The sequence below is a fragment of the Athene cunicularia genome (genome assembly GCF_003259725.1).
Source record: "Athene cunicularia isolate RWA chromosome 8 unlocalized genomic scaffold, athCun1 chr8_part1, whole genome shotgun sequence".
Taxonomy (NCBI): Eukaryota; Metazoa; Chordata; class Aves; order Strigiformes; family Strigidae; genus Athene; species Athene cunicularia.
Window position 1 is genome coordinate 10,731,655 of NW_020799109.1, and position 12,254 is coordinate 10,743,908.

Sequence of the window (12,254 nt, forward strand, 5' to 3'; positions counted from 1 at the left end):
GGCCGCGGTGTCCGAGAACCGCGGGGACCTGCGGCCGCATCGCGCTCCCCGACCGCAGCTCAGGAGCTTAGCCGCGTCTTTGTGGTAGGCTGAGGGTAGCGCAGCGGAAGGCAGAGGGTGTGTTTGGAAACAGCCTTTCACTTTTGTGCAAGGTGTCCTAAAGGTACGAATCGCCAGTTACGAGTGCAGGCCCGGCGTATTCTAATTGCAGCTTGAAGATAATTGATGCTGTGTGCGGTTACGAGCAGCAAGAGAGAGCCTCAGACCTGATGCAAGTGTACTTGATCTGCAGTGCCCGTTCTCCGTCCCTCTAGAATGAAAGGAAATAGCAATGAGTCTGTGGTCTGTCCCTCTGGGTTAAGAAATGCTGTGGCTAAAAATCCGAGCTGAACGTGTGAGGACATGCGCTAACCCCGCACGGAAAATCAGAAATGTTGGCAGGTCGCAGTAGGTGCTCTGAGGAAAGCAGGTGGTTCTCTTGCAGCACAAAGCAACTGGAATCTCCTGCCAGTGTTAAAGGGGACATGTTACCTAAAAGGGGGACAATAACTTGTAATTTAAAAAGGGGAAGTATCAAAAGAGCAGCCTGACAGTTTTTATTTGACGTTGAATACCTATTAAAATACTCCAGGGGGTTACTGATGGAACAAATATAGGAGGACTGGCATAGTATGGAGTGAAAGGATGACCTTGAGCAGTGGAAAATAATGTAATTGAATGACAGAATATGGGGTCATGCACCCCAGACAAAACGGCTCTTATAAAGCTCCCTAGTTGGAGGCATCTCAAATAAATCCTGTGCAATAGCTGTCCCCTGTTCTTACAGAACTGCAGTTTCAGAATTGTACCTGCATCCATGGCTACATGTACAGTCCTATGAAAACTCTGTATTTCTAGCCACCTTCTCCAGCTCCTAGTCTGCTGCAGTTGAAGACTAAAAACCTTTGGATTGAACAGGGGGAAAAAGAGCTTTGTTACAAAAGGCAGTTAGAAATGTTGAACGACATGCCTCAAAATGAAAACTAAGAGGTGGATGATTCCTGTCTATATACTGTCAGGGCATGCAAGAGAAACTTTAAAAGGTAAAACCATTAGGAAAAGACTAAACTTTAATTGAAAGCTAAGTGCTTGTGACTATGGGCTAGTTCTCCAGGAAGAAAGTGGGCTGGCCAGGGTGAAGGAGCCAAGAGGTGAGGTGCTCTCGACTTTTTTTAGAGTGAACTTAGTGCCTTGCAGGCAGGACTTGGAAGAATCTTTGAATCTCGTCTTTCCTTAGCAACTTGAGACTCATGCTAACCTTTCAGACGTGTTTTTATCTCCAAGGCAGCTAGTGCTTGTATCTGTGTATAGAATGGCTGAAGATTTTGCAAGTTGAACAAACAAGGTTCATAAAGTTCTATGAAAGGTGGTGCTCTGGAAGTAACAGGAATTCTGAAGTGATATACTGCATTCCCAGACTGAGCAAAAATACTGTACAGGGCATATTACAAATGACCAGCTTTTAGGGCAGGCAGCCAGAAGTGAGTTCTCTTGTCCTTGTGTACCCTCTTACTCGTTTCCATTAGACTTGGAGGGGGAAACAACCTGGCTGTGCTGATGTAAAATTTTAATTGCTAACATGAGTGTGATTCCCTTGTCTACCATGAGTCTTTCTAGTTGCAAATGAAACAAGGTTTAATTGTTCAAAAGGCTAAAGTGTAGTTGCAGAGCACTAATCCCTGGGGATTAATAAAAGTTATTTTCTTCTGGAATCAGCAGGAAGATAGTTTGAGGTCTTAAATTCGCTTGTGAAATTGAAGAGTATCCTCATCGAAGGGTCTAAAAAAAGACTGATGCATTCACTTAGTAGAATGGAAGACTTAGTACTGCTAAAACTCTAGGCTAGCCCTTTCCCAGGCTCTTGAGCTGATTCTGGTCAAAGATAACCATTAGGAGGCTAATGAGCCATAGATCTTGAAGTGCTAGTAATCGATGTAGTGGCTTGGTCTGGATATCTAGGCTGTGATTATTGAACTGCATCTTAACTGTGCTGCTGCTTTAGTAAAAAAATGTTAGTGCTTTGACTGGATTACCCAGGTGACAAAGCTTAAACTAATTTCACTCAAACCTTGTATTGCAAGATCAACTGTTTGGTGTTCAATTTAAATTGATAAGATGCTTTGAATAAATGCTTACTTCCTGGTGCAAATGTACTGTTATCTAAACTGTATCATTATTAACTCTTATCTAGATCAAATCAAGATGTCTTCAGGAAAGGCTTTCATTGGAAAACCAGCCCCTGACTTTACTGCCACGGCTGTAATGCCAGATGGACAATTCAAAGACATCAAACTCTCTGACTATAAAGGTAAACTTATGTGCTTCTCTAATGACACAGATATAATCTGGCCATATGCAGGAGTGGAGGGCATCTAAGGATACATCTTGATTATGTTTTGAAGTAATAGTAATCACTTGGTAGTAGACTGAAATACAGAACTTGTGCAGTGGTTCTTGGTGATGGCTGGAGTATGTTTAGGAAATGGTCAGCAGCATGGCTAAAGTCCAAGCTGTGATAATTGTTGCTAATTAACATACAACTCCTCTAAACTGTAATCTTGGATCAGGCTTATTTGTCCTGTCTATCATACTATGAAACTGGTAAAACTTTTCCAAACTATGTGAAACAGCAAAATCTTCTCCTCTTAGGCTTTCTGTCATGGGAAAGTATTCTTTCCTCTAACCAATGAAGTCCCTTTCTCTAGAGTACTGGCAAAATGTTTGCCATACAGAAAAAAATTATTAAAATCAAAGGGAAAGCCTGAAGTATTCAAGTACTAACGTGGATGGCATTAGAAGGACATTTCCAATGAAGCTGTGGCCCTTAGACTGCATGAGGGTGGTGAGTAGGTATAGACTAGTCACTTGATTAAAATGTCTCCTTGGCTTGTAGCCTTTCAGACCTGTGGCATTTCTGCACTCTGTTAGTCGTCAGCAGAGGGGCTTCCAGTGTAGGTACTAGGTGTGCTCTGGGCAGGCCTATGGGAGTAGACCCAAGAGACGGCCATTCCCTGTCAAATTTGACAGTCTGTGTTTTGGAGGCTTAGTTGGGTAGGGTTCTGTGTTACTCTCTGTAGAGTGGCCTTGGAGAGTGGTGTGAATGGTGCTTGGCTGAAGTGTGAATTCCCTAGGTGCTTTATGGGCTTGCCACCTATATAACAAGCCTTAAAATAGGGATCTGTAGTCTGCCATTTAATCTTTAAAGGTGGTATTGTATCAAGCCCTTTCTCCTCTGTCAGTATTTGAATGGTTGATACTGAATATGACAGCTCTTACAAAGGTAAGAGATTAACTGATTATACTGCTTTTCTAGGAAAATATGTTGTGTTCTTCTTCTACCCCCTGGACTTCACTTTTGTCTGTCCAACTGAAATTATTGCATACAGTGACAGAGCTGATGAATTCAAGAAAATTAACTGTGAAGTAATTGGAGCTTCTGTTGACTCTCACTTTTGTCACCTTGCCTGGTAAGAATCAGCCTTTTAAACTAATAAAATGTTCTGCCTTGTCTTGGTTCTTGCAGGACTTCAATCCTGAGTGTATTCAGACTTGCTTACTGAAGTATCAAATAAAGGCCCTTGAACTTGATAGTGCCAGCTCTTCTGAAAGAACTGAGCATATACTCTTCAGTTCTTTTGTTGCCTCTTGGCTGACCAAGTATGATATTGCAGAAAGTATCGGCTTCTGTTGTACCTCATACTTTATTCTGAACTGTCTGTATTTTTAACATTCAATTTTTCTTTTAGGATTAACACTCCTAAGAAACAAGGTGGTTTGGGTACTATGAAAATCCCATTGATTTCTGACACAAAACGTGTGATTTCCAAAGAATATGGAGTACTTAAAGAAGATGAAGGTATTGCATACAGGTAATACACAATTAGCTATTCTAGATGTAAACTGCTTTAAGCTATCCAACACTCCAGCAAGGGGAGATGCTACTTGCTTCTCATCAGTGTTTAGACTTTTCATGGTGTTGGTAAGCTAGATAAATGCTTGCTGCTTCCCTTTGATTACCTATCTGCACAATGCAGGAGCAGCTGCAAACTTTGGTAATGCAAGACCTACATAGCCATAAAAATGGTTACAGGTATTTAGTCATTAAAGTACAGGTTTTTATTTGAATGTAAGAATGCCTCTCCCTTCAATTCACTTTTTCCTTGGTTTTCTCTTCCACTTTTTTCCACTAGTATTTTCCTTAAATAGGAAGTGTTAGTTTCCTGCATCAGTGTTTTGACTTATCTCCTGTCTCTCCTAATTCCTGCTGAACATTCAGCTTTCAACTGCTACTGTTTGGCGCTATGTGTACACCAAAGGTATCAGTTTTTGGGAAGAGTAATAGTAGATGACACAACTTACTGCCATTATAGAATACAGAACCCAAGTTTTTGAAACTTACTTCAGTCTAATCAGTCTTTCAAAAGCTGTGTTTTAACTTCAGGGCTGGCTTGTTTTTTTTAGGGGCCTGTTCATAATTGATGAGAAGGGGATCTTGAGGCAGATAACAATCAATGATCTTCCTGTTGGCCGTTCTGTTGATGAGACCCTCAGACTTGTGCAGGCCTTCCAGTTCACAGATAAACATGGAGAAGGTAAGAATTCTTCCTCTTTCTAATATTAAATGGTTTTTTTCTAGAGAACAGTAATAACTAGGCAGGTTAAACTGAGGTTTACTAAAAGGCACAAAGTACATGCATTGATCTGTGCACAGCAAGTAATTGTCACTCTTGAAAGCAGCAAGTTCTGTGAAGCTACTTGTTGAAGGACACTACAGTGCAATGTCCATCCTATTCCAGTTCATTGTCCATTGAGTACTTGCCAATGTTGAAATATCACTTATTTCAACATTAGCAAGGGTGCTGGGTGTCCTGAGTGTACAGCAGTTGTCTCTTTCAGTGAGACACAGAAAATACTTGAGACAGAAGAACATGTAACAACTTAGCCTGCAAGGGTAGGCATAATTTAAGACTGCTCTCAGGTTTTGTAGGTTGAGGCCATCAGTACTATTGCAGCGTTTTAAACAGTCTGTTAGACAAAGCATTTAAATTACCAGAAAGCCTCCTGATTTTTGTGTCTCTGTGTAGTGAAGGGAAAATGGATGAGAGTCTTTGTGTCCAGAGTGGTAAGGTGTTCAAGGCTGGTAGCTTGTCTGCAGGAATTTAAAAAAAGGCACTGCAGATAAAGGTTTGAGCCAGGTTATGGAAACTCAAAATTACTGTGTAGGTATTAATAGTCTTTAGCTGTCATTAAATAATGACATGTGTTGCTGCTGGTGATACTTAACTTGCTTCAGAACTGGTAAATCAGTGGTAGATTTTAATGAAGCAAGCTGCTCTTGTGGCTGTGCTATAGCCTGAAGAGTCAGTGCTTCTGAACTTGTATGCCATCCTCTGTCAGCTGAGGAGATGGCCCTGATGTTTGATGGAGCAGTCACATGTCATGCAAATGAAGCCTTTTGGGGGTTTACTATGCCCTGGAGTAGTCAAAACCTTTTCCTCCAGAACTAGGATTGCAGTCTCATCTAAACCAGGATAGACCTGGTTTGGTGCATAGGAACACTCAGAAGCAGAGAATATTACAGCTAAAATGGCCAGGCTCGTGTGGAGCAAGCATTGAGCCTTGTGTGGCTGTATGCAAGGAAGGCTGTGTCTAAAAAGTGCTGCTCTGGAGTTGCTGCAGTTACTAGGCTGTGCAGCCTTTGCAGCTATATAGGGGAGCTAGAGACAATTTAACTCTTCTTCTCCCTTCCTGTTAAACTGGAGAATGGGACTAGGGCTGTAAGGAGAGTATAGGCTTGACTGGATGCAAGGAGGGAAGTGTACTCCAATAGCTGTAAAGCCTTTCTGACCCAGGCTGCTGGAGTTGGTGTTACCTTCCTGTCAAGCTTCTGTGAAGCTTTTAAGTGGGGTGGGAAGGGAGACATGTAAAGGGGCCAACTCTCCTGCGGGCAAACACCTCATTCCTTGGGTGCTACTTCCTAATGAGCAAATAGAAATGAGTAAAGGGAACCAACATAATGCCACACTGAATAATGCACCTTCTGTATGTTATGAAGATGTATACATGTTTGGAGTTGTTAGTTTAATGTTGTGTAAAACGTGTTCAGCAGGAGCAGCTGGTAAGACTTAAACATTCTTATCATTTCAGTGTGCCCAGCTGGCTGGAAGCCTGGCAGTGACACAATCAAGCCTGATGTTCACAAAAGCAAAGAGTATTTCTCCAAGCAGAAATAAACTTGCAGTCTGAGTGGAAACTAGTATGCCTTACAGAAAGAGCAAGCATCAGTTATTGAACTTTGACGAAGTCATTGTGTCTGAGTCAAGGGATCATGCTGTAGGTATAAACAGTAACTTTTTTTACTTGAAGGGAAGTTTGTCCTGTGTCATTACCTTCATAGAAAATCTTGATGATTGATACCTGTACATCAAGCCCTGTTGACTTTAGTGACAAAGCAGTGTATGTGGTTAGCCATGTGTTGCATATAGAGCAGTGGTATCCTTTTGTAACTCTATTAAACTTGTGGAAAGAGCATACTGTCTACTGTTGTTATGTATAGTAGTCGGGAGCCCTGAAAGCAATGCAGGTTGCACTTCTGGAAGCTCTGTCTGCTGAGCTGTCTGTAGGCATCTGAATGCTGAAGGCCTTTTAGAGCTGTTGGAACAGAGATACTAATGCTGAGTTTTCATGTTGCAGTAGTAAAGTACTCTACACTCTTGACTTTGCTACTAAGTAAAGGAACACAGCTTGATACCAGTCGGACTTAAGCAACACTGCAGTGCCCAGAGCATGAAGCGGAGATGGGACTGACAGGGGCTGGGCATATTTGCATGCACTGTGTCAACACTTCTGCATCCACTTTGGTCAAAACTATGACTGTTTATGCTAAACTTCCAGGATTCCAATATTCAGTTTGGACAGTGTGTGTACAGGAGTGGAAGGCTGGGCTCTCTGGAAAGCAAACTTCCTTGAATATACAACACTCATCCCTAGTCTCTTTCACTACAAGGAGTAGGAGTGAGAATATGCCGGTTACCCATTAGCTTGTAGTCATATGATTAAGATCAAAAGAAGGGTGGTGATACAAAATCTGGGACTTAAATGTGCTCAACCTTGTCTTTAATATTTGTATTCCAGATGATTATGTGCATATTGTAAAACTCGAAGCACGTGACTTACAGCCTCAAGTTACACTAAAGCTGTGTCTGCTGTGTAGCTTCGTGGTTAAAGGTGGTTTGTGATAGTCCTGTACTTAGAGCAGAGGATTGGGCTAAGGAGCTATTGCCTGGCAATATAAGTGAGTTAGAACCCTGCAATCTCTGTGTATCTAAAGATTAAAAGGCCAAGACCTTGCATCCAACTTCAGCTCCTCAAGTAGCAAACAAGTTCTGTTGTGCTGAAAGTGAGCAATAACAAAGTTGAGGCCCAGGGCTACTTACATGAGTCAGGAGTGAAAGTTGCATGCCTTAAGTAGCAAACTTGTCTTGTGCAGCTGGAAAAAACAGAGTTACTGCAGAAGCCTTACTACCAAATACTGCAATAAATACTAAAATAGCTAATCTCCTGGGTCTTGCTGAAGTGCCACAAATCTTCCTGAAAGGGATAATTGCTAATAATAAGTGATAATTAGTTGGGTCACTTTTGCTTACTGTTTAAAATCCAAATTATTCTTCTCAAGATAAAAAAATGAGGCTAAGATCCTAGGGTGACATTGAAATAACAGGAGCATTTATATATGTAGGATAGGTTTCAAGGTAAGTGAATGAATACCAATTAGTATGGCTGAGCAATAAGTTTTATTTGTCTGTATAACTTTGTCTATGTATTTGTCTGTTCTGAGCAAGTGAAAAGTAATAAAGTCAGGGCTAATCTAATGTAAAACTTCCAGTAGTTAGCCTTGAAGTGTTAAAACAATAGATTACAGCAGTTTTTTGCAGGGTACAGTACCTTTCCTTCACCATGGACCCCCTTTAAATACTTTTGTGGCCATGGACCACCAAGACTTAATTCAAGATTTAAAGCACTGGACTGCATCACATATTTCAGTTTTTCCATGAAGGTTCTTCAAATTTGGAGAGAAGGGGAACTAAGTTAATCTGTTAATGCATGCACACCTATTATAATATCTTTATTGCAATTAATCTATATGAATTTAAAATAATAGCATCAACACTCTTACTTAAATGGCCCATTTTATGGTATTTTAACTTGATAATTTCAAATTTGATGCCAAATTTTACATTAAAATTTGAAAAGTTTTTGCAATTCTTCTCACCACCCCCCTTGCTTGTCTGCATTCAGTCACCATATATTTTTGTTTACGGGTCCAGGGCCACCACTTGGAGGAACAGACTTTGGCCCCATTGTGGCCCTAAAGAGGGCTGTTTGGTTAAGAAAATGTCTTTAAGAGAAAAACTGCCTAGTTAGTGGGTCCCATCAGCCCATACTAGCACAAAAACTACAACCACATGGAACTATTAATACCAAAATGTGCATACAAAAGTCACATGAAAATTAAAGCTAGAAGGTGATACAAATATTTTATGATTCGTACTTAAGCTGTTGGGAAAAAGAGAACATGGTATGTTTGCATAATTACAACTAATGCATTTCACTCAGGCCTTGTGTCTGGCTTAATAGGTGAGACTTGTAGAGTTAGAATACATCTTTCAAGTGGTTTCTATGCTTATTCTTAAGATGAAAGCAGAGAATGATTTTTTGCACAGGTATGTTACAAAAGGAATCAACACTTTCATAGCCCTTTGGGGTTCTGGAAAATCTGCTTGTAGATAAGCCCAGAAGTTTGGACTGTTCTTTGAACTGCAGTTTCTGAGCACCATCTGTGGATATTTCTATGAGCTTGTCTACCTCTGCTGCTGTGAGCCCCTCTTATTCATACATGTTAACTGAAAAAGGATCTCTAAGCTTGCATTAGGAACAGGGAAATATTCATGGAAACTATGCTGCAAATCTTACAAATGTCATGTACTAAGTGATGTGTCCTCAGACATCTCTTTGTTGGGGGAACCAAGAGAACTTGTGAGGTTTAGAAATGTTCCATAGTTCTGGTTCAATAGGCGATGGTGCCACAATTTCAGCCTTTGGTCATTGCTTCGATCTTATCTTCAAAACCAAATCTTTTCCCCTTGAAGACTTCAGTTCAGCATGTTTAAGTGGGTGAAGGTATCTGAGATACACCAATTTGACTAACTAGGAAAAATCTGTTAAACTATCACTGAGATGAAAAGTGCTTTTCCATTAGGAATATTGTGTCTGTTCCCAAAAGCAAGACAAAATACCTTGTGATAGTCAATGAACGTCAGCGTCACAGTGAACATCAGCAAGAGTTGCCGATGTTCACTGTTCGTATCTTCACAAAGCCATTCAAAAAGTTCTGAATTCAGTGATCTGCTTTTTATAAAATTGACTATTTCAACTGCTTCATTCAAAGCCTGCTTTAGTTTCTCTGGTATCTTTTTAGCAACTAGGGCTTCTCTGTATGCAGCAAAGGTACCAAGTCCCTGACAGCACGACTTCCTTAATCCATGCTACAAGCCCAGTAAGATTTCCAGACACCGCTTGTGCGCTGTCTGTGATAAATTCCAGTGCATTTTGACCACTCCATGTCCAGTTGCAGTGCAAAGTAGGGCGATAGGTGAATTCTTTCCAATAATTGTTCCTTGATATTGCCTGACAAACTGTTGATTTGCCTCTTAACTCTGTCATTTGACAAAGGTACTATGGAAGGGTCCTTGGCAGCTTGCTTACTGATCAATGCAGAAACCATGATTTTTGCAGCAGGTAATACAAGTTCTTCAGCTATAGTGTGCAGTTTTCTGGTTCTTACTATTAGTTGAGAAATCTCAAACGAGGCCCTCACTGCTTGTTACAACCAGCTGCAGTCTCTTTAACCATTTTCTTACCTTTCCAAAGCTCATGTTCCCTTCTTTTGAAAAAAAAAAAAATCAATGTTCTTTATGGCATGTTCCTTAGGTTTAGTATTGAGATGTCTTTGCAATTCTGAAGGTTTCATAGCCTTGTTTGACAGGACCTTGTAACACAGAACACACTGGTATAGTGCTTGTCCTCTGGGCCTGTACATGTGAAGCCAATCAACAGATACTCATTCCTGTAACAGTGATACTTTTTAAAATGACTGGAAGCCCAACTTTCCTTTGAATAAGATGCACCCTCATCAACATCATCAGTCCCTTTACATTTCAGATTCAGCTAGCAATCCATCCTAATGTTAAACCAAAATGCGCTGTCATGACATCCACTGCAGCAATATCAAGAACCCACCTTGACAAACAATAACACAACAGAGACCAAAGATGATGATAAAATCAGTCTGAATGCTTACTCACACTGACAGTGACTGACTTGACTTTCTCTGCTCAACAGTTTCTGGCTATCTGTGCGATAGCAAGAAATGTCACATGCTTTCTCTTTGCTGCTCAGTGTTACTCACTTGCATGTTCTCAGCATGTGCAGAAATAACAAGTGCAGCTCTTTGTCATCAGACAGCTCCCCTCATAGTTGATATATACCTCAGATTGTTTTTAATTGAGGCAATAGGTTAAAAAAAGCCAAGGTTTACAAAACAAGCATTGAAAATTAAGATTGTTTTCTCTTTCCTGTTCTGTCTTGCTTTCATTCACTCATTCGTTCATTCAGATTTAACTGCAAAAAAACGTTTCTTTAAGCCAGGGGTGGGGAACCTTTTTTCTGCCAAGGGCTATAACCTCATTCACGGATGGATGCAGGCAAGCAAGCACAAGCAAGCAGTTCCAAATCGGCTTATGTAGGCAGATATTCCTAAAAAAACATTACCTTTGTTGATCAATTAAAAAAAGCTGCAGCCAATGTATTTTATTCAAAGTATAACAGTATCTGATAATCAATTGCACTCTTCTAATGCAAGCTCTTAGCACCTACTGTTGTGTCATCTCCCAAAGTGCAAATAAAAATGTCTTGAACATAATTAGGTTTACAGTATTCATCCTAAACAATTTATCAGGCCTTGAGGGGCAACACTGTGACTGACAGAGCACCTTCATGCTTGTTACTGGAGGCCAGCCCTGAAGAGCCCAGTGATGGAAGGATTTGCTGGTGGATCTGAGGGCAGAGGAGAGTCACTCAGCGAAGGTGAGCGTGCTGCTACCTCTGATGCACGTCAGGGCAGTCATGGGGCTTGAGTATGAGAGGAGCATTGAGAGGAGGGGGCTGTGGGAAAAGGAGACACAGTGCTTGTCACAGGCCAGACCAAATGTTCCCGGGATGGATGTTCCCCACCTTTAAGACTTAACGGACCCCAGTGATGACGTCACGGCTACCTAGGGGTCTGCAGACGACAGGTTGAGAACTGCTCTGAGGGTATTCACTGCTTGAGTGTAAAAAACACGTTTAAAAGGAACGAACACGAGCTCTGCTCTTGCCCACCTCCTGTAGGGGATAAGGGGGTTCTCTCATGTTCTGGGCTTCGAGCTCCCTCCCAAGGTGGAGGGAACCACCCTGTGCCCATCCCAGGCCCTGGCAGGAAGAGGTGGCTCCCCCCTCCCCGCGGCAGAGGCCTCGCACTGCCTGCACTTTTCCGGGGCGTGCAGGGAGGGGGCCCTGGTCGTGCCTCTCCTCTGCCCGCCCGTAGCCCGCTCCGCCAGTGTAACGTGCTTCGCCCGCACCGTGTGTCCTTGGCGTACTGGTCGTGCGGAGACTCCAGTTCCGATGGGAAGACCATTAGCTGCTGACACTGGCCCTGCTAACACGGTTGTCTTCACATCTGCTTTGAGTGGTATCTCATTTTTGAGATACCAAATGTCCAACAACATTTTTAACACTTCTGGCTTTTTAAATGTCGCAACAGTAATAGTTGTGTTTGTGTGCTAATTTTCCTATTTTGATCGCTATTTAGATACCTATTCATTCAGGAAAAAAAAAAAAATGCTCCGAGGACAATAATTCGGTTATAATTGGTCTGCTGTTGCCCACTTGGGGTTGGTAATGCTGAGGCACTGACAACGGTGCGTATTTAAACATCAGTCACTGGTGAACAATGACAATGTGGAAATTCAAAACAGCCAAGAATCAAAATACCTGTGGGTTAGAGACTGTTACATGCTTGCACCAAATGGTTGACTGTGGGAATTAATGCAATTAAACAATTTTTCTTTATTCTGCAACCATGCAAAGCATTCGTGGGAATGCTTGCCATGCCATCA

At 41.6% G+C, this 12,254-nt stretch overlaps 1 protein-coding gene across 1 annotated transcript; it reads left to right on the plus strand.

Moving 5' to 3' along the window:
* The first annotated feature begins 2,209 nt into the window (after positions 1 to 2,209).
* PRDX1 (peroxiredoxin 1) lies at positions 2,210 to 6,570 on the plus strand. Its single transcript, XM_026854094.1, has 5 exons — positions 2,210 to 2,347; positions 3,353 to 3,506; positions 3,786 to 3,908; positions 4,501 to 4,631; positions 6,187 to 6,570. The coding sequence occupies exons 1-5, from the start codon at positions 2,242 to 2,244 to the stop codon at positions 6,270 to 6,272; spliced, it is 600 nt and encodes a 199-aa protein (XP_026709895.1). The 5' UTR covers positions 2,210 to 2,241; the 3' UTR covers positions 6,273 to 6,570.
* The last annotated feature ends 5,684 nt before the right edge of the window (positions 6,571 to 12,254 follow it).